Below are 22,407 nucleotides of genomic sequence, written 5' to 3'. Positions count from 1 at the left end.
AGTCAGCTGAGAGATGCACAGAGCTGGTGGGTGAGTTGGTTTGCCTGACACCAGGCATCCTCAAGTAGGAGAACAGTGTTCCCAGATATAGCAGGAATATGCATTTAGCATCATATGATCTGACATACATGAGCTGCACCACACATCAGGACCCTGTGAGCTTGAGTAGTGTGCCTGGATTAAAATGGACCTGGACACAATACCCATTAAGCTACTCTTCTAGATACAGAGTTGATAACGTAACAAGCCTTTTCCTCCATGACCTGACCTGTTAGTGGTGTGACTGGGAAAGTAGAATCTGAAATGGGATGTTCCTGGAGGTGGGAGAGGGCTTAGCCTGTGCTGGGAAGCACAAGGACTGGTACAGGAGGCACTGGTTGCGTATGGCTTTGATGGAATTGCAAATAATGTGGTCTCACCTTGCTTTTCCAGCTGAAATCAAGCTTTAAAGTGTTCCTGAGGTGTAAGCATCTGATTTGGCCTACAGTTCATGAAAGAAACATTGTCTTTACATTATGTATGTCCGCATGCGTGCAAGGACTACTGTGGTATTAGCAGGCCACAATTTACACAAAGAATGTATCAACACCTCTGTCACTGGTTTCCTTTCTGCTAAAGAAGTGCTCTGCACAGCCCCTCGTGGGCTGCAGTTCAGAGAAGTGCCCCCATTACAAACTGGCAAAGTGAGGCTGACCCTTCACGGAGGTCCCTGCTGCTGTTGGGAGTTGCTCTCCGCCTCGTTCTGAGGGCACGTACAGGTAGAGCATATATGTAATAATTCAGAAGCCCATCACTCACCACCTCAGCAATCACCAAAATCCAACACAAATGAACCAATTGTCTATTTAAACATCTATGTATAGACACACAATTACAATTACAATTATTACAATTAAACAAAAGTTTAAAGTTTAATTCAGCATTAAAATATTTTTAAAATATTCTACGTGTAGATCCCACCAGGTGGTAATTTAAAATTCCTTTTGAAGTGAAGGATTCAAGAAGCAATAACATCATCTTTTAGCCTTTATAACCACTGAGATCCTTTAAATGTCTCTATTCTTTGACAGCTCGCCCTAGTTACCTGGGCATATGACACGTTTCCTGGAAGGAAAATAACTGTGCTACCAATCCAGATACAATCTGTCCTTGATTTTCTCCCTGCCTTTTCATTTAAAGGAGTCACAGCTATAAGAAATGTGGATTTTCTAAAATTTAATCAGGATAGAATTATTTTTCTAAGTCAGCCTCCATTAAGCAATAATGTAGAAATGAAGTTAATTTTCCTTACTTTGCTCTCAGACATCCACTTTACATCCATTTCACTTTCATGTGTAATAATTCATTTCCCAGATTTGAGCTTCCTGTTCAATTCAAGCCAGTTCTTTCATTTTTAATTTTTCCTTCAGAGAAGTGAAATGGCAGGCATATTACTGTCTACAACTTACTACAACTATTTGAGCAGTGCCTTTCTTGGAAGAGAGTTCATTAGCAAATGAGCAGTTCCTGAGTATAATATAAAACATAATTTTATGTGGAGGGACAAGCCTGAGCCAGTTCTCCAGTTGTTCGATTGAGGGAACAATTCTTGACTTAAAGCATGACTGGGGCTATAAAATGAAAATCAAAATAATTGAGATACAAAGTAGGTCATTTATTCCCTCTTAAACTGGGATTATGAGGGCTCTATTCTGGAAAGGTTACAGTGATCAAAAATTAACGGAGAAGGCTCTACCTACTTTTTGTGTAAGTGTTAAGCCTCCAAGATTTAGTACTTACTATCTGATGAATGTTTGAGAAGGTGTAGTGCTAGAGACAGACACAAAAGGCATCTACAAATTTGTTAAAAAGGCAGTTGCAATGTGGTGCCATCCATTTGAAGCAACTGCCAGCTTTGATCTCATCTTTACTTAGATAACCATACCTTAATATTCCATAATTGTGTATTATCACCCCTCAGGTGATCTCTTTGTTAAATTTGTTTTGTTTCAGCATTATCGGAGGGCTGGAGCACCTCTCCTACGAAGACAGGCTGAGAATTGGGGTTGTTCAACCTGGAGAAGAGAAGGCTCTGCAGAGACCTTCTAGCAGCCTTCCAGAACTTAAAGGGGCTACAAGAAAGCTGGAGAGGGACTTTTGACAAGGGTGTGTAGTGATAGGACAAGGGGCAATGACTTTAAACGGAAAGAGGGGAGATTTAGATTAGAGATAAGGAAGAAATTCTTCCCTCTGAGGGTGGTGAAACACTAGAACAGGTTGCCCAGAGAAGTTGTGGCTGCCCCATCCCTGGAAGTGTTCAAGGCCAGGCTGGATGAGGCTTTGTGCAACCTGATGTAGGGGAAGGTGTCCCCGCCTGTGGCAGGGGGATTGGAACTAGATGATCTTGGAGATCCCTTCCAACTCCAACCGTTCCATGATTCTATGGGTTTTACAGCACATCACCCAGCATTTTGTGATTTCAACTTGCGTGACCAAGTAGAATAAAGCACTGAGCAAGTTAAGAGGTGCAAAAACACTTTTAAATTGACTTTCAACAGCCAGCCAGAGCAGAACTGTATGCGGATCTGTCAAATTCAGGAGAACTACACAGATGCACATCTGTTGAAAACTTAATGCAAACTTTTCATCGTATGATTCGAGCAGGTACTGTCCTCTCAATTAAGAGAGGACACCTTTAGCTGCAGGGAAGGACAAACAGGTAGAAGGCTTGGAGCCGTGATGTGGTAGGTCCAGACTTCCAGGTTCATCTCATCAGTACCGAAATAATCTGCTTTAAAGGGTTAAAGTCCCAGGTGACTCTAAATGGTCATAGTATCTGGATTTACCTACAGCTTAAGAAATTAAGTCCCCCAAGTGTGGAACTAGCAACCGCTCTAAAGAGCAAAGCTATTTCTGCAGCAGGAGAATGGAGGTGGGGAGCCTTCGCAAGGTCACCTCCCTTTTCTCCTCGGAGAATGTTTAAAGGATTCTGAAAAACAGAGAAATTGTGTAGCGTGCTTATCCAGGGGGCTTATCATATTGTATTAGCAGTTACTCATCACGTATAATTAAGATTCCTTTTTAGCTAATGTGAAATATTATTAGCTCCATTCACCCCGTATCAGTAAAAAAAGAATAATAACGGGATGTGATCCTAACGGGAGATGATAGGAAGCAGCTAATGTGACATACGTACTGTGGAAGGCCTGAGATGTCTTCAGCTTTACAGCCCCTTTCCTGTGGAAGGTATCGAAGTAACACACCTCTTTTAGGGCAGGTTGCTGGCGAACAGCTAGATCGGGGTGAATCAAAATAGATGTCATTAGTATTTAGTTAATTGGCTTTTGGAGGAGGAGGAGTTTGCAGAGGTTCAGGGATAAACTGGTCAGAGTAGGTCAGCGAAAGGATTCTGTAGGTGTAAATTGATTTTATGTACCTTTATAGTAGAATTTACTTTTTAAATTAAGAAAACCCTGGAAGATAACAAAACCAAACTAAACTAAACAGTAATAGCACCCTTTCTTCCCTTTTATGGTCCGGATAGAGAAAAGGCCAGTTTCAGCCTTCATCCATAAAATTCCAGTAAAATTATCCTTTCGTTTGTGATCAGAACCAGAGAGAATCAGGGAAACAGGTTCCAGCTCAGATGTTCAGAGCACAGAGCCACCTCCAACCTCTGAGAGACAAGGCACTGCATCTTCTGCTCTCCGAAGCTCTCCATGGTTTTTGAAAGGGAGAGCCAAGCAGAAAGCTTCCCACTGTAGTCATCTGGCCTGGAGATAACAATGTGTTGGACTGCTGGGGCGGGAACCATATACAGGTTGAAGCCCGTAAGCTAAATGTAGGTGATGAAGAAAGAAAAAAAAAATTTTCCTTTAAGACCATTTCTTAGGTGTCCGTTATCCATGACTATGCAATCCCAAGTGGTAAAGCCGACACGTTCATTCATGTTTAAAATAGACGCCTCTAAAAGCACTGAAATAGATGTGTCCTTCTTTTTTTCACTACCACTCCAAGCACCCAATTAGCTGGTTAAAATTAGGCTCTGCTTCGAAAGACTAAAATTGATGCTTCGAGTTTCCATAGTTACTGTCTTTCTATTAATTGTGCTCAGTTAAAAAAGTGGGGATTCTCTTTTGCCTACCAGCACTGGGCTTTGGCAGCCGTGCTGGGCTCTTTCCTCTTCATGCACCAGCAGTAGGATGTGCTGTGCCAGGGTAAATTGATGGGCAGAAGGTTTTCACAGCTGCAGAGACTGGTACTTGGTGAACAGTTTTGTTGAGGGTAAGCAGAAGGGACTGAATTCAATTGAATTCTCGTAGGGCAGTGTTCATTCTCCAAGGTGGCTGCAAGTAAAAGCAAGCTGGTGCTGTCCAGGAGATCCGATGCTAGGAGAACATCTAATCCGGTCTTCTGTCTTCCCTTGAGGTAACCCAAAATCCCTGGCCTGAAATTTTCCTTCCTTTGAGATATCAATCACAGCCAGCCATCGAGATGGAGGCTGAGGCAGAAGGTGGCTGTAGCGACCTTAGACAGGAGTCATAGAATCATAGAATGGTTTGAGTTGCAAGGGACCTTCAAGATCATCTAGTTCCAACCCCCCTGCCATGGGCAGGGACACCTTCCACTAGACCAGGTTGCTCAAAACCTCATCCAACCTGGCCTTGAACACTGCCAGGGATGGGGCATCCACAACTTCTCTGGGCTACAACCCGTTGTAGTGCCTCACCACCCTCAGAGGGAAGAATTTCTTCCATATCTCTAATCTAAATCTCCCCTCTTTCATTTTAAAGCCATTGCCCCTTGTCCTATCACTACACACCCCTGTCAGAAGCCCCTCTCCAACTCTCTTGTATCCCCTTCGGGTACTGGAAGGCTGCTAGATGGTGTCCCTGGGGCCTTCTCTTCTCTAGGCTGAACACCCCCAAGTCTCTCAGCTTGTCTTCATAGGAGAGGTGCTCCAGCCCTCTGAGTCTGAGCTGCTGATCCTGCGATCACCCTGTAGAAGCAGAGTGGCCTCCAGCGGATAGAGAGCATGTCTGTGCTCTTGGCCTCGGTTCAATAGCTCCGCCGGCAGAAAGCAGGGGGGGGATGTCTGCTGAATACTGTTAGAGGCTGCAGCAGCAGCCAGGAATTGCTTCCTCCTTTTCACCTTCACAGCAGGATTTATGATGGTCTGTGAGCCTGGTGTCTTTCACATAAAAGTGCTTGCATGTGAGAATGAATTTATTTTTTATTTAAATTTGACAGGACACGGTCACCAGTCTTGGCTTTCCACGATACAGACTAAGCGTCGCACAGGTCTGTTCCTGTCCTCCTGCCATTTGGAGCTTTGGCTTCTGGAAGGACTTTTGTTTCCTTCACAATATTTCATGGCTTTATATAATAGAGGCACCACCCCTACGCAGCACCAGTCGACTGAAGGCAGTTAGAATGCCACCACCATCCTGGTCACATCCAGGGAGAAATTTGAGCCACAAATCAGACATCTCCGTTTTTAAAGATTTGTCTCCAAGTCCCTGTTTGGGGGATGTGACACCTGGCAATCCTAAAATCAGCCCTCAGCAGGGGCCCGGATAGCTGGATTGCTTCTCCAGTTGGTTCAGTTTAGGGTGTTTAAGGAGGCTGCACAGCACCCGGGATGACATGAAAGAAAAGAAAAGCCTGTTCTTTGGTGGAGATGGGGGAGAGACCAACCCACTGTGGGTCCTCAGGCGAAACGTTGTCCCCAGCCACTTGCCATGCCACTGCTGCCCTCTCCCTGCCCAGGTACTGCAGGGCACAGCCGTTCCCTCACCACCGAGTCCAGTTTTCCTGTGCTATTCGCTGCCCTTTACCTTACTGTTTGCATTAAACCAAGGGCAGAACAGCTGGTGCTCTGAGCTGCCCACACTGTATTTACAACGATTTATAAGATCATAGAATCATAGATTGGTTTGGGTTGGAAGGGACCTTCAAGATCAGCTAGTCCCAAACCTCTTGCCATGGGCAGGGACACCTTCCACTAGATCAGGTTGCTCAAAACCTCATCCAACCTGGCCTTGAACACTTGCAGGGATGGGGCAGCCACAACTTCTTGGGGCAACCTGTTCCAGTGCCTCACCACCCTCAGAGGGAACAATTTCTTCCTTGTCTCTAATCTAAATCTCCCCTCTTTCAGTTTAAAGCCATTGCCCCTTGTCCTGTTTCTACACGTCCTTGTCCAAAGCCCCTCTCCAGCTTTCCTGTAGCCCCTTCAGGTACTGGAAGGCTGCTAGAAGGTCTCCCTGGAGCCTTCTCTTCTCCAGGCTGAACAACCCCAACTCTTTCAGCCTGTCTTCACAGGAGAGGTGCTCCAGCCCTTGGGTCATTTTTGTGGCCCTCCGCTGCACCTGCTCCAATAAAAATCATCGGGGTTTTTTTAGGGGAGAGAAGGCTGTTTTCAACTATGAACTCTAACGATCACTGAGGGCCTGCAGACATGGTGAAATGCCCAAATGAAAATCCATCTACCTTATACGGATTAATATATGTAACAAATATATAAATTATACTATGTATAATGTATCTTTTTAGATATGTGATTAATGTGTAACATATATTAATGATACATAATATATATATATAAAAAAATATATATTGTCTGCATGTGACACAACCATTCATGCGCTGCGTCCCCCAGAGGCCAGCGTCCAATTAGAGCTGGAAAGATGATACGGAGCACTGCGGATGTGTGTGCCTGCTGTCTCAGTGACACAGCAGATTAATCCTTGGTTTGGTGAGGAAAAGGTTAAAGCTTGTGCTGAGCAAGCCCTAACGGGTGCTTTCCACCACAAATTGTACCATGGGAGCGGGACTGGGCACAAGCAGAGCATCAGAAGGATGTTAACCTGAGAAGGTTGATGTTTTTGTGGGAAGAAAAGCCTCTTTTAGTGAACAAAGAGTGAGAGGAGCTGGGGGCTGCAGACCCTGGGCTCTGTTTGCTTCTTCAGCAGCTGCAAGAGGCCATTTAGCCCGTGTGCTGCTCTGGCCATGCAGGCTGTGGTAGGAATCAAATCAGTTTTTGCTTTCACGTATCTCAGGAACATGCTGGCAGGGCTATTTGGTAGCTGAGAGACGATTTCTTTCAATACACAGCCATGTAGGAGTGTTTTCTTATAATGAGATAGATAATCTCCGTTTAAATTAAATTTAAATGGCAGCATGAGCAGTAACTTGAGACTGAGCTGGAAATGACCTCCGTGCCCACCCCCTGCTTTGTATCTGGATATCGGAGCAGTGGGGGGTTATGGATTGCCCACAACATATGTTCTATAATTACCCTCTTTAATGTTACTGACTTTAAATCCAAGGCGTGGATTAAAGCTACAGGCTCCTTGATGGGGAAAAGTTGTCATTTTGGCCATTCCTCCTGTCTCTGAACTGTTAGTGCAGAACAGGTCAAACAGATGGAAGGGCAGAGAGTGAAAATTCTTTATTTTAATTTTTTTTTTTCTTTAACACAGCAAATTGACATAGTCCTTAGGCTAGGCTTGCTTGGCAAACTGATAGTTAAAATGGTTCAGCTTTGCTCTGACTGAATCATTTCTCTGTCTTTCAGTTCAGTATCTGTCATTTTATCATGCTGATGATGGATTTTTATTTGCTTGTTTTGTTGGTTGTGATTTTGTTTGGTTTTGCGGGTTTTTTTGTTGGTTCTTTTTTTTTTTTTGGAGAAAAAAAAAAAAAAAAAAAAAAAGATTAAATGGGTATTTTAATCCCAAAAAGGCTTAGGGATGATCAGGGAAGCCAGAATGTCCGCAGAGCTCCTCCAAATGACACGGAGAGGGTTTTTCGGTGCACGCTGTCTGCGTTTGATGTGCTGTTTCAGAATCGGGGCAGAACGTCAGACTCTTTATCCAGTGAATATTCATTAAGCCTGCCAGAGGCAGAAGCTGCAGTCAGTACAGCGTTGGTGGAGGAGGCTGGGAAGAGAGAAATCAGGTTAATGACTAGCTTTCTCCACGATTTGCTTCCTGCTTATTGCCTGATCTCAGTTTTAAATAAATTCATTTAATTAATGTGTTTTCCTACTCGGACCTGCGGACAGAGGGGTCTGTGATTAATGCCAGGGTGTTCCTAGCTTCATGGTGGCTTTAGTCGGCGTGTTCTGGTGTCTAGAAAAAAAAAAAAAAAAAAGAAAAATATTTGCTTTAAACTTAAGGATAGTAGACAGTTTGATGGAAAGCTCTTATCTAAATGATCTCCTGAGTCGGTGAGCCACCAAATTTTTAAAGACGGGGACAAAGTGGTGAGTGGGGAGGGATGGAACAGAATGGAAGCAAGCTGCTGTCTGGGCTGAGCATGTCAGGCGGTCGGAGATGTCTCTGCAGGGAGATGGAGCTGCACAGAAACGCTCTCCTCTTCTCCCCCTTGAGCAGGGGCACATCTGTTCTAACACGGGTTAGCCTTCTTCTGACAAAGGTTCTTGAAGGAAGCAGCAGCGGCACGGGAGGTAGAGACCATGTACATGACATGCAGAATCTACAGCCAGCTCGCCTTATGGGAAGTGAGCACCGCCTGGTCCTGGTAAACACCACATTGGAGCTGTGGGGCTATACGGGGACAAGGAACAAAACACCTGGCCCCCCTTAAAAAAGAGAGAAAAATGTCAGTGAGAGAGAAACTGCCATCTTTGCCCGGCCCTGGTGGGATATTGATTTGTGGGCTGAGTGATGGCATGTTCTGTGAGTGGGTGTTTTGCCCCAGATTTAGCAGACATCTCAATTTCAGGCTATTTGTACCCGTCATTCAGCGTTTCGACTCCGTTCGGTTCACGCAGCGGCTCGGGTGGTTTTACAAGCCAACCCTTCAAGGGAGCGACCGCGCAAATGCGGCATCTGAAAAGGCAGCGCTGTAAATCTCAGCGACAGACCCCGTACTTCGGAGTTTCGCAGCAGAGGATCACTCGAGACCTAAACTGGTCTGGGGTTGTCACTGTCAGAACTCAAATGTGGCCTTTTAAGGGGTGGAAATGGTACAACCTCAACAACATGGCTGAGCTTTCTCAGGTGTTTCTGAACAGAAGATGCCAGTGCCTGCCTAAATGAGAATCCCATGAAGCGATTAGGGATGAGAAAGTGGCCTCATCTTGCAAATAGTTGCACAGGATTTTTGTGGCTGTCACAGCTCAAGATATTCGTTTCAAGTTTTATTTTATTTTTTTTTAAATACTCTGGCATGGTCATTAGTACAACATCCTCCAAGCCATGGTGCTGCTTAACTTGCTCCTGAGGGTGGAATTCAGCTCCTTTTGCACAAAACACCCAAAAGTTAACTGGTTTAAATTAGCTGTCCAGACTTTATCTGTAGTTAAAGAAGCAAAGGTAATACAGCTCCAGGAGAGAGAGGAGAGGAACAAAGACAGTTCAGTGCATCTGAAAGTAGATGTTTGTGCTGGGTGGGTTGAACTGCTTTCTGAGACTGCTTGTCTCTCTTCATGTAGCAAGAACTAAATTAGACACGTTAGATTGGATACCTACTTTTTCAGTGGCTGAATTTAGAAAAGGGATACCTTACTCTGTGGATGACATCTAAGAAGTAAAAAATATAAAAAAATAGTTGCCTATAGCTACTACAAGCTACTGCAAGCTAACTTTTGGGGACCCGCTTCCTTCTAGTAGGTGCCTGGGATCCCTGCATGGAGAATGGGGAGAGTTAGGTACCACTGAAAAAATCTGTGTGCTGAGATCAGGAGTGCCTGGACCATGCGAGCAAGAAGCTCTGGGCTCGGGGGGTTGACACAGCTCACCTGCAACCTGCTCCCTTGCTGGGACCTTCTACATGACACTTTCTATCTGACAACATATGGGAAATCAGGTGCTTTCAGAGCAAGTAGGAGCTGTTGAACTGAGATTTGTATGGTTTTCAAGTCCTGTGAGAGGTGGAGCATATGACCCGTAAATGCCTCTGGAAGAGAAAAAAGGAGCTCAGCACTTTACCCTACTGCTTCAAGCTTTCAGATAGGTGATTTTAGGATTTGGGGTTTTTTTTTAGGATATGGGTTGGGTTTTTTTGTACGTAAATTTGCCTATGCGTTTCAGACAACAGTCACTGTCTAGAAGAAGAAGAAATATTTTGAAAGGTAACCTAGAAGTCCTTTCCTCCTGACTGAATATGTGATCTAGTTGCCTGCAGAGTCTCTGTTGCTCTGTGTTCCATTTAAAGTCTACTGAGACACTTGTAGTTTGGTGACAGGAGGAGGAAATGGAAGGGGTGAAAAGTTCCTCTCCCGTTTTAGCGTGCAGGCACACGGGCGAAGAAGCATCAGGAGCTGCAGGTGCAGCCTAGATTTCGCATTCTGCCGCATGCCTATGTTTTAAAAATAAATCATTTGGTCATTGAACATGCAGACTGTCATGTTCCTTGAGAATAAAGAGAAGGGGCAGTCTCCAAAGTAATCCTTTGAGTTACACCAGGAAATGGCCAGACTCTGCGCTTGTATGTAGGAGCTCTGGCAAAAACCCCCTGTGTAGCTGTAGGAAGAAAAGAAGTGTAGTGTTTTAAACTAAGTGTTATAAATATAGCTGGTGGATTTGCTTTATTTAGATTTTCCTCTAAGTTTAATAAACAACTTTAAAGCATCTGATAAGAAGCAGAAAATATGCAAGAAAAGTACAACTAATCCTGTTAGATGTAAAAGAAGTGGAAAGTGGAAAGTTTTTGTTGTTCAATTCCTGCTGATAAGAAACAGAAGAGAGATTGAAGGGAGCTTTGGAAATGAGGTGGTAGGTGACATTTATCCTTGCTCTGAAATGCCCAAACATACAACATTGTTAGTACAGCTGAACTGTGACCTTCCAGCCTGCCAATACAGATAAACACACATCTTATCACGTAAATCAGGTAGAAGGGAAGTTTCCTGAGGAGGCTGTTGAAGCCCCACTATTAACTCATGAAGTCCTGCCTGTCTCTGTCTTTTTGTATGTGAGCTCGCTCTCCACACGGCTCTAAGGGTAATTAGTTGCCTTTGGCTTAGTGAGTATTAATGAGTATTAAAATGCTTAGTTTGTACGGGCGACAAACATGTTCCAGTGGCTGGGAAAAAACCCACACAGAAATGCAAGCAAACCCCCTTAGTCTTTAGCTTGGCAGAATCCTGATGCCAGGGTTCGTTGTGTTTGGATGCATTATGTCAAATGGCTTTGTGATAAACGTTACTGACTTCATCTGGTGAGTGGATTTGTCTAGGCAGAACCAGATTAAAGGGTCAGTGGCCTGTTCTGAATTAGATTTCAATAATGCAGATGTGTCTGTGCACCCTGTGAGAATGGTGAGAGTTTTCATGCAAGGAAAAGGAGTTACCATACCTTAAGGATGCCCTCTGTTCTTGGGTGTTACTGTGTTTGGTAAAATGGATAATATAAAGTCACTGTCATTTTGTGTCCTATCTTCAGGAGCAGTTTTTGGACTATTCGCTGCTCCAGGGCTCTTCCCAGCCAGAGCAAGGATGGTTCAAAACTGATGTGAGGTCACCTCCAGCTGTTTTTTTTTTTTTTCCTGCCAGGAACAGGAAAAGAGCCTTGGGTCTGGGCCAGTGTTGTTTGGAATGAACGTTGCATGGGCTTGTTGGGAAGGAGAAAGGATTTATTTGTCAAATAGGGCTTCATTTATGTTGTACAATATGAAAGCTCACGGTTTCGTATTGCTGGAGGAAGACAATTGATGAATAATTTGGAAAAAGGCCAAGACACACAACATTCACCTTTGTAATCTGTCATCTCAAAGAAACAAAAGCGATATAAAAGGTACCCGACCAAAATACTTTATTAAGCACAAATGAAACCTGGTTCATATTAATGCACTTAGTATGAAAGGGCTTGCTAGGACATTGCTGTTACGAAGGACAAACATGTCAAAAATCTGAAGTTGGTTGTTAAGACCATAGGAAATGTACAGAAAAGCTACAACTGATAAAATAGAGGGACTTCCACATTAACAATAACTTCAGAAAATATATTTGAGACTAGGGAGGTTAAGGTCACTAAACCAACTTCAGTAGTTCCTGGAAAGAACTTTTAAGTCATTTCTTCCTCATTAAATACAGTCTTAGGGGAGGAAGAAGTGTACAGGCTCTTCTAATTCTTGGTTAAACATCCCATTGTAAAAGCAGTCATATCACCTCCTTTACAAAGATTCCGTGTGCAGAACCTGTGACACAGATGCTCTCAGAGACGGTTCTGCTGTGTCCTGTATCCGCATTTCTTTGGCTCTGTAACATGGACGTACTGTGTAAGTATGGAAAAGCTTAAAAGGAATTGTGCTTTCCGGTGGGGGTTATGTTGCTGCCAGACAGGAGAAAGATTGTCAAGGATCAGAGTGTGTTCTTCAGCTTTTGAACCAGGAGAGCCTTATGTCTGCACGCACAACATACATTTTATTTTGTTAGATAGAAAAAAAGAGAACGGAAGATGAAGAGTAAGAAGTACCGGAGAAGCTGGTCATGGCATGAAATGGCTGCTAAAGCAAATGCAATATTCTCCAGTACTGCTACAGGGCTACAGAACAGTCAGTAGCTGAGGTTTTCTGAATAGCATCTTCTGGTCTGGGAAGACAGTGGAGACCTCCCTCTAGATTGTCTACTTTGTCTCCTCTTCCTGCCCTCTTTCACCAGCAGGAGACCTGGGACTTCTGTTTCTTCTCCTCCATTGTGTGCCCTTGCCCTCTCTTCCAAGGGATACAGAGTCCTTCTTGGCTGGTTTTCCAGCCCTTCTTCATTGCAATGCAGATCCCACCTCCTTCTTTCCCCCCAGCATCTTTACCTATTCAACTGGGCACCTCTGATGCAGAATACAGTGATGCCAAGACTTATCAGATCAGCGGTGTTGGCATTGTTTGTGTGCTATTGCAAGAATTTGTGCGTGACTACGAGTGTTACAAGTGTGACAGGTCCTATGTTTGTGATACTGCACTTTTAGAGTGCAGATAAGAATGTTTTCATCAGATTCGAGGGCTTTAGCCTCAGTGCATAAGCATTGAGCTTTCTCCTGATCACAATCCCTTAAACTCTTAAAACGAGACACTAAAATGGATACGCTGTTCCTATTCAAAATTGAGAGTTGTGTAAATTACAAAGAATTTTCAAAGTTTAAGAAAAAAGGAGACAGCCAGGTACTAAGACTTTCTCTCATAGAAGAACCTAGTTTGTGTTGCATCTCATTATGCCAGAGAATTGTCCTTGTCAGGAGAACATACATAAACATTTCAAACTGATTAGCTCAATCTTGACAAGATCGTGGAAATAAAATTAAAACTTGCTTCATACTGCAAGCCTAAAGCTGAGGCCAAAACTCCACTTTATGTTTGCCTGGATAAAATGTCGTGATCAACTATTCTAACGTATCAATTCAAAGAACCAAGAGTTCGTCACCAGTCTGGTGTTTTCAGCCTTTATGTTGTGATATTACAATAAGAAGAAATAAACATAATAATGAGGACTTTTCCCAGTTTGACAGCTCGCTGCTGTATTATTTAGTGCTGAACTAAGTAATATCTTTTTATTATTAGATACAAATAATAAAAATATATAAATAATTATATTAGATGTAAATAATAAAAGATATAAATTATGTTCTTGACAGCTTACCACAGATTTGGCACCAGCCCTTCCCGATTTCCTATTTTGCTAATAAGTTCATAGTTTAGAAAAACTTTACAAGTCTCTTATTAGAGTCACCTCATTTCCTGGCAAAAGGGGAGAGGAGGTTAGAGCCTTGCCTCGAAGAAGACCATGAATATTTCTGAGACCGGATTCTGCATCCTGATTGACGGAGTCCTGCGGTATCTCTACCCAGGCAATTCAGTTCACTCCTGGTTTTGCTTTAGGGCCATGTCTGCTGATAAGCCACATTGTATGCATACGTACATACGTACATGCTTGTTGGCTTTCAGGTTCCTTTCTGGGATGCACCAACTCATGAAGGAAGAAATTCTTCTCTCTGAGGGTGGTGAGGCACTGGAACAGGTTGCCCAGAGAAGTTGTGGCTGCCCCATCCCTGGAAGTGTTCAAGGCCAGGTTGGATGAGGCTTTGAGCAACCTGGTGTAGTGGAGGGTGTCCCTGCCCCTGGCAGGGGGGTTGGAACTAGATGATCTTGAAGGTCCCTTCCAATCCAAACCATTCTATGATTCCTGCTGTGAGGAATCCTGGACACAGCCAACAGGATGGTTTGCTGAGATACCCAGGGTGGATGTGCGTACTGCCAAGGCTGACTCCTCCTGACCTGGATGCTCCTTTAACCCTATCCCAAAAAACTTGACACCCTCAAACATACCCTTGTGCCGTGTCCTAGACATGCTAGTGTTTCATGCTAGAAAACACTACAGTGAGCTGCATGACAGCCATCTCTTACTCCACACACTTAAAATTCAACAGAAACATAGAGAACGACTGTATTTCAAGGCACAATGTGAGATCCAGAGTATGTTGGGCCCAACGGTATGTGGAGTGAGCCAGAGCATACTAGCATCGAGCAGCCCAGAGAAGAACCAGTCGGTAACACCCAGACGAGCAGTCAGGGTCAACCAAGAGTCAATGTAGAGCCAGGCTAAAGCCATAGCTATCAAATAGGAAGCTGATACTCACTGAGTGCTCATATTTAATGATGCTTTAAGCTTCTCTTGCTGTTTTGACTTTTTCAGAACCTGAGGCGGGAGAGGTGTCCCCACCAGTGGGAGCTGGTGTGAACAGCAACAGCTGGACCTTTAAATTTGGACCGGGCAATCCCAAACAAGGTGGTCCTGGTGAGTTGCCAGACAAATTCATTATCCCAGGATCTCCCGCAATCATCTCCATCCGGCAGGAGCCACCAAACAGCCAAATTGACAAAAGTGACTTCATAACCTTTGGCAAGAAGGAAGAGACCAAGAAAAAGAAGAAAAAGAAGAAGGGAAACAAGACTCAGGAGAAAAAAGAGAAGGGCAACAGCACCACTGAGAACAGTGACCAGTGAGGGGTTTATACTGAAGGAAGCCACTTAGCCAGTTTTTGTACTAATGGCAGATTTCTCCTATGTAGCAACTCCCAACTTCTTCCTACTGTTAACAAATTTCCTGTATGTACAGACTTGAGAAAATCAGTGGGAATTTCACCTTGTCTGTCTAAAATTGCTTAACAGGTTTTGTCTTAAAAGCTTTATTAAGTCTGGTGTTAACTCTTTTTCTCCGCTCTGGCTTGTTTTCAGAATCTAAAAAGCAGACACAAGTTTCCTTTCTCCTACGCCGAAAAGGAGACTCTTCACAGTACAGCCAGTGAGAGGTTGGACTCTGCACTGTGGTTCCTGTGCTCCTGTCTTGATGACACTTACAGGACAGGTTTAAAAGTTTTAATGTTGTGCACTCCCTCTATCTGATTGGAAATCTTTGTGTGCAGATGTCAGCTAGGTGATAACGAGATCAGATGATAAAAAACGCAAGACGAGCTGGTAAATACGCAGCAGAGGAAACACCTAATGAACGCAACCGTTCAAAGATGTTCAGGCTGGGGAGGAAATGTCTGAAAGGAGATGACCAGACTTTTCAAACCTTGAGAAGTCACTGTGTGGAAATACTGAGTCCTATATATGACGTATTGTACACACTCCTGCAAATAACCACCTCACATTTACAGCTCTTTTAAGATACCATAAATTTTATCTCTTACCCAGCAAGCCATTGGGAAAATGGTCCCTTAAAGCCCTGCATTCCCCTGGCAAGGCTGGCCCTCGTAAGAAGGGCTGGGCTGACATCCCAGGAATGTAACTGACTGTGATGCTCTGTGTCCCTGTTTCCACTCGAACGTGATTTTGCACATTATGTCTCTGAAAAGGTCAGAGTTTTTTTCCACGACACTTATGCAAAAGAGAGAAAAAAAAAAAAAAGAAACGTTAACTATGCTGTTTGTTATTTGAGATATTTATTTATAAAGAAATATAGCTGTAAATGTTAAAGAAATATGATGCCCTTTAACCCAAACAGAAGTCAATCTAGAGCCATTATAAATTACAATTGCTGCTATTAAAGTGCTTTAGAAAAATTGCCTGAAACATCTGTATTATATCGGCCACTTGCCAATAACAGCTTTATTCTGTCGGGTGACTTGGGGGCTGCCTCTTGCATGTTCTACGAAATACAAGAATATCTTCTCTTTTTTTTTTTTTTTGCATTTATCTGCACTTTGAATACACCTTTGCAAACAAACTGTCCTAATATGAAGAAGCAGAAGCAAACTCCTCACACAAATGGATTTACTAACCTGCTAGCTCTGTGCCGTACCTTGGTGTGAACCTCCCACACAACCTCTTCTGATTTTAGTTCAACTTTTCTATGAGATTATGAATTTCTGACCCTGCTAACACTCATTATGTAAAATTCAAGTACTGTATGTATGCTGTATGCTCTTATAAGAATCCTGAAATATTTATTCTGTGCTCGTGTATGTGAATGTCAATGCAACTATTATTAGAGTGGACTTTAAGCTTTACCGTTGAATGTAAATTCATTATTTCTTTTTTGTACACTTGTGAAAAAGTGGAGTAGTGTTAATTTTTTAAGCCACTGTCGATTATCAGTTTTTTTGTGTATGAAACACAAGTAAAATATCTTTCTTAAATCAAGCCGTGCATGCATTTTGGGATTTATTGGTAAGAATCTGTGAAGCTGAAGCTCTGTGAGTTACTAAACCTGAGGGTATAAATGGAGTACGGAATGTGGTTGAGAACGTTGCTATAAAACCAATACATGTATTTTTAAATAGAATATAGCTGATGAGGGCATTCCAAGGGCTTTTCTACAATATTGTACATTCACAGAATAAAGCTCAAGTGTCGTATTAATTGGAACTGTGTAAGAAACTACATAGCTCTAAAATATCTAACAGGCCCTTTAATCTAGGATCAAAGAGAACAGCTGGATTTCTTGAGACATGTCCTGGATGTTTTAAGTTTCCAAACTGCTGACAGATCGGAATAGGGCAATTCCTCAATTCCTCTTCATTTTTAAGAACCTGCAGCAAGTCTTAAAACATCACAGAAGATAAAACTCTAATAAAAGAACTCTTATCTCAAAGCACGAACCACCAGCGGCCTCATGTGCTCTCTTTAAGTTTTCTTTTGCTACCAGCCTCGTTTTACTGGCAATAAAAAAGATGCTACTTGAGAAAGAGAATCCTTGATTCAGTTTCTAAGGCTAGCCAAGAGGAAAAAACTGAAAATGCGGGGAGGGAGCTGGTCTTTTATGCACGTGTGCTATGCAAGGACATTTAGATGTACTTTTTTTATTAGTTGGTGACTAATCCAACAGTTCCCAAAATGGTTATAAACTGGAGTTACAGTGGTAACTTAAACACATAGAAGGATACTGTTGTTTGGTTCTCGTTATAAAGCAGTTCTCCTCAATGCCTCTGGCAAAAATCCAGCCCAGATTCTTACAGGAATCGTTAATGTTTGATTATTTTTAGATTCTAACTGTTTTGTTTTTTTTTTTTTCTTTTGAATGCTTGCATTTTCCTCAGTACAGGCCGATCTGATTCATTCGTTTTTCATCAGTGGTCATACACATCTGGTTTTCCAAGGCTTACTTCTATCAGAATGAAGCAAGAGCTGCAGTATGTCTCTGATCTGCCTGTTTTAACACCAAATTCCGTTTACCCATGCTGCCTTTGTTGCAGGTGCTGTATTGCACTAGTAGAGTATACATTGCACATATTCACTGTGTTTTCCAAATCAGGCACCTTATTATAAAAGATTTTTCCATATTCAAACCCTCTAGCACAACTAGAATACTGAGACATCTTAAGTGAAATTTGGCTACTTCAAAACTAGTATGCAAATTATACCATTGACATCTTTGATTTTGGATGTCTAGGAGGAGAAGAAACCCTTGACACGGAGTATTTTTGGAGGAGCGGGGCGTTGGGGGGGTGGGTGGCAGAATTTGCACATTCTGGCACAGTTTGGGGGGTTATTGTTGAGATACCACACGGCAATGGGAATTGAGAATCAGAGGTGACCAAGACCAAGGAGAATCAAGAAACAAAAGTTTATTTTATCCTGTTGCTGACAATGAAAAGAGCAGGACAAAATACACTGCAGAATTTGTTAACAAGGAGATCACAATTCAAGGGCTTTTTTACCATTTGAACAATTTGTTTCTCTCAGAATCCATATGAGTATATTGTTTTTGGAAATCTGTTTTCTATGCATACAAGATCAGTCACCAAAACTATTGGGCTTTTATAAAAATTAAGGCTGAGTTATGTTGTATATTAATTACATCCTGACATTAAAAAGATACCTCGGTTTATATTAGGCTTCTAAGACAGTCTTATGCAGTTTCTTGCTGCTCAGTATTTGGGTCATTGCACATCACAGGAGGGGGAATCCAATTACAGTTTTCCAATGATCTTACATAAGGGAAGAACGTAGAATCCAGAAAGCATTTCCCAAATTTCATATATGAAAATACATTATGAAATTGATTGCAGCCAGCTTTGATACTGTTTAGGATCATCCTTCGTTTCCCTTTCTTCATTCATTTGATGTGTTTCAAACCTCTTCCATTTTTTGGAAAAAGCCATTACACTGTTAATTGACTTTCTCTGCAGGAGAAATGTGAGCAAGTTACCTTTATGGCACCGTGCTTATTAGTTCATGATACAGTGGCTACAGTTTCTATAGGATCCATAACTCATGTTGGCTGGTCAAAAGCTTAGACCTGCCCACTCTGGGGCTTCACAGTTTCAAGGTTCCAATAAATAGCATTTCCTGCAGAAAACTTCATTTTATTAGCTTCCTAATCTATATGCAACATATTTAGGTACAAAATGAGTCTGTGATTCTTCCTGCTTCATGCCATCAAACACTTGAGTTAGAGCTTTCTGTGTTTCTCAAATTACCCGTTGTTCACCTGTAATTTCATTCTTAAAATGTAAAGTCAATTACTACCTTTCTTTCACACAGTTGGCCTCACTTATTTTAATTTAGGTTATAGCCAAGTTTGTGCCAACAGCTGAGTAAAATAACCCGTGTACAATCTCCCTGCCTTGTCCTATTCTCCCTTAGCAGCAGTTTTGAGGATTTCTTATAAGACAAGTATTAAGGAAGGAGCTGAGCTGTTGTCCTCATTTGAATCTTAAAAAATGAGTAGATTCCTCAGTTTTGCTGTGGTTTGTTTGGAAACTACTGGCTGTTCCTTGACACAGATGCATTTTTAAGACAGTGCCAAGCATCCCATGTTCTGTTAAGGCTCCTGTAAATATGCAAAAGGATCACTTTGATCAAAAGTTTGGCTTTGGTGAGTACATGTGCACTGAAGTCCTTTAGTTCCTTCCTTTATATGCAAGAAGGAGAAAGGAGTGAATAGCATTTTGATATCAACACACATCGTTTAATGCGCATGAAGCAACTGTATGCCCTGGAAAGTATCAGACAGGCTGAGGACTCCAAGCAATGCAATAATAAATTGTGTATATGAAGGGCATGATATGGTGACTGGTATGTATTAGGCCCTGTATGATGCTCACGCATGCCTGAGGGCCTGGCTGTGCACAGGACTCATACAACTGGACATACCAAGCGAGCATAGACCAGCTATAATAAAATAAAAGCTTTATCACATTTTAATGACCTTGTGCAGCTTAAACCAGCATACTAAAATAATCAATATTGCTAGCATATAAATTAATTTTCCATTAGCTTTTGGTATGGGGATGCCGTGCTCTCAACTCTCCTGAGTTCTTCCTCCTCTGTATGGCCTCCATCCCTCACTAGATGATCCGGGGAAACTGCTCTGCATTTGCAGATGGGGGGTGTGTGTGTGTGTGTGTGTGTGTGTATATATGTGCAAGCATTTATATAGATATATATAAAAATCTAGGACCTGATTATATTGTGATACAGAAAACTGCAACACCTACTGTCAATGGTAATACCGCTTAGGTAAAGCCTATTTGCAAAACTATCTTGATTTTTGAAGGTGATGCTGTTATGGTAACATTATGCACCTACACCTAGAGTATGTGTTGTTCAGGTGCCTTTGGCTGCCTTAGGGAACTGACAGAAGGAATCCTGCAGCATGAAGTCCCACAAAATTGCTTCTGCCACGTGGTGAGAAGAGCGTACCTCGCACTGTGCTGCAGATTCCTTTTCGTGTCCCACGACTGCCTCCGTGTGATCCCTCTGACACAGATTTTAACATCAAAAGATGGCAGAGGTGTAGTGAAGTAAGAATCTCTCAGAAGCCACACATCTTGGTCAATAAGCCATTGCTTGCCAGTGGCATCCAGAGCTGCATAACTGTTGTTTGAATAAAGACAGCAAGTAACTCATCCACATTTAAGAACTGATGTCTGGAGAATATTACAAAACAGACACACTAGGCTTGAAAACCAGGTTTCAAAACCAGAACCCTGATGAAGTCTTGGAGTTCTTAAGCTGGCCTTCATATCAAGTAGAGCAGCCATAAGTCTGTTGTCTCTCCAACCACTCAACTCACTTGTCCCTCAACACAATGAGCTCCACTAGGGTGGGTGGGTGGGAGTCAGCATATCATGAAGAGAGAACACCATGTATGCTGTTAGGTGGGAAATGTTAAGCTACAAGCATATATATCATTGCAATAAAGCACATAGATGGCGGTTTTGTAGGAGATTCAGATATTATTCCTGCTGGAACAGCGCACTGGGATCGTGGGCTTTCATCCAGGTTCCCTGTGCGCCGTTCCAGCAGGAAAAATGTTTGAATCTCTGAATCTCCTAACAAATGTGAGACCCTGAAGGGCTTCCCTATGGACTCAACAACAGGTATTGCTGTTGCTGGGGCATCACATCTTATTTCAGGCCTCAGCACTGAGAATGGATAACATTAGAGCTGGCCCTGGCAGTCCTGTTCCAGCTCTTTCGGTCATATTTTATGGAAGGTTCAAGCATCTTGGCACCCCTTGAGCAGTGCTGAGGAGAATTAGAAAATCCTTGCGCATTAATTATAGGAATGGTGCCACACAAGAAGCCTGACAAGACATAATAGTTATTACAACACATCAATCACAGCCACTCTACACTTTTAATCCTGCAAGAGTATTCCTGTTAGATAAATCCTTCAGCTTTTCTAGGACTCAAATTCCACTCAGTGCAGCCTCAGTGGGAAAAATGTGTGTAATTCTGAGAAAACTAGACTGAAAATGTGTGTACATGTAATCCTATGTCTTAACTAAACCCTCAGTGTATCATAGCCCTCCTTTAGAGAGACACCAATCACTCCCTACCTGGAAGGAACTTCCTTCTATCAGTGTTTAATAATCACAGAATCATAGAATGGTTTGGGTTGGAAGAGACTTTCAAGATCATCTAGTTCCAAAACCCCTGCCATGGGCAGGGACACCTTCCACTAGATCAGTTTGCTCAAAGCCTCGTCCAACCTGGCCTTGAACACTTCCAGGGATGAGGCAGCCACAGCTTCTCTGGGCAACCTGTTCCAGTGCCTCACCACCCTCAGAGGGAAGAATTTCTTCCTTAGATCTCATCGCAATCTCCCCTCTTCCAGCTTGTTGTGGTTTAGGTCAGCTGGCAACTAAACTACACAGTTGCTCGCTCACCCTCCCCCACCCCGAGGGGGTGGGAAAGAGAATAAAACGGAGAGAGACCCATGGGTTGAGATAAGAGCAATTTAATACTACTACTAAGATATGAATATATACATGTACAATGGTAATAATATATACGAACAAGAAATGCACAGTGTAATTGCTCACCACCCCTTGACCGAGATCTGTCCCGTCCCGGACTAACGATCCCGAAGCAGAGAAGTCTTGACACACAATCCCAGACGAGCGAGAGGCTCGAAAAGAGAGTGTGAGAGAGAGAGCACTCTGAGAGTCCGAATGCGAGAGCCTCAGAAGAGCAACGGCCCTTCTTTCCGGCTGACCCTCATTTTTATGCTGGATATGATGCTGCATGATATGGAATACTTCACTGGCCAGTTTGGCCCTCAATCCTAAATCTAAGTTCAAATCACAACGGGAGTTGTGGACCCTTTGTCCCGGCCATGCTCCCCCTTATCCAGTTGTGCTCCTGCACACCAGCAAGAACACAGCAAGCTGAAAGGTCCTTGAGGCCTCAGTGCCAACTATAAACATCAGCGCCGCTGTCAGTGTTCTTCTCATGACAAGTCCCAGACTAAAACCAAAACACAGAGCTCTTCTAGCTGCTAAAAAGAACTAACTCTGTCCCAATTGAAACCAGGACACAGTTTAAAGCCATTGCCCCTTGTCTTACCACTACACACCCTTGTCAAAAACCCCTCTCCAGCTTTCTTGTAGCCCCTTTAGATGCTGCTAGATCTCCCCAGAGCCTTCTCTTCCTCCAGGTTGAACATTCCCGACGCTCTCAGCCTGTCTTCATAGGAGAGGTGCTCCAGTCCTCAGATCATCCTACCTGAAGT

General features: G+C 42.9%; 1 protein-coding gene across 1 annotated transcript in view; it reads left to right on the top strand.

The window, feature by feature from the left end:
* Positions 1-14,946, top strand: part of PCDHAC2 (protocadherin alpha subfamily C, 2) — a 54,972-nt gene extending 40,026 nt beyond the window's left edge. The window contains exon 6 of the mRNA XM_086621650.1: positions 14,644-14,946. Within this exon, the coding sequence (XP_086477776.1) occupies positions 14,644-14,946 (303 nt within the window). The remainder of the gene's footprint in view (positions 1-14,643) is intronic.
* The last annotated feature ends 7,461 nt before the right edge of the window (positions 14,947-22,407 follow it).

Source organism: Tauraco erythrolophus, chromosome 16 (genome assembly GCF_009769465.1).
Source record: "Tauraco erythrolophus isolate bTauEry1 chromosome 16, bTauEry1.pri, whole genome shotgun sequence".
NCBI lineage: Eukaryota > Metazoa > Chordata > Aves > Musophagiformes > Musophagidae > Tauraco > Tauraco erythrolophus.
The sequence above is the reverse complement of the archived record's forward strand: the minus strand, read 5'-3'. Positions and strand labels throughout refer to the sequence as shown.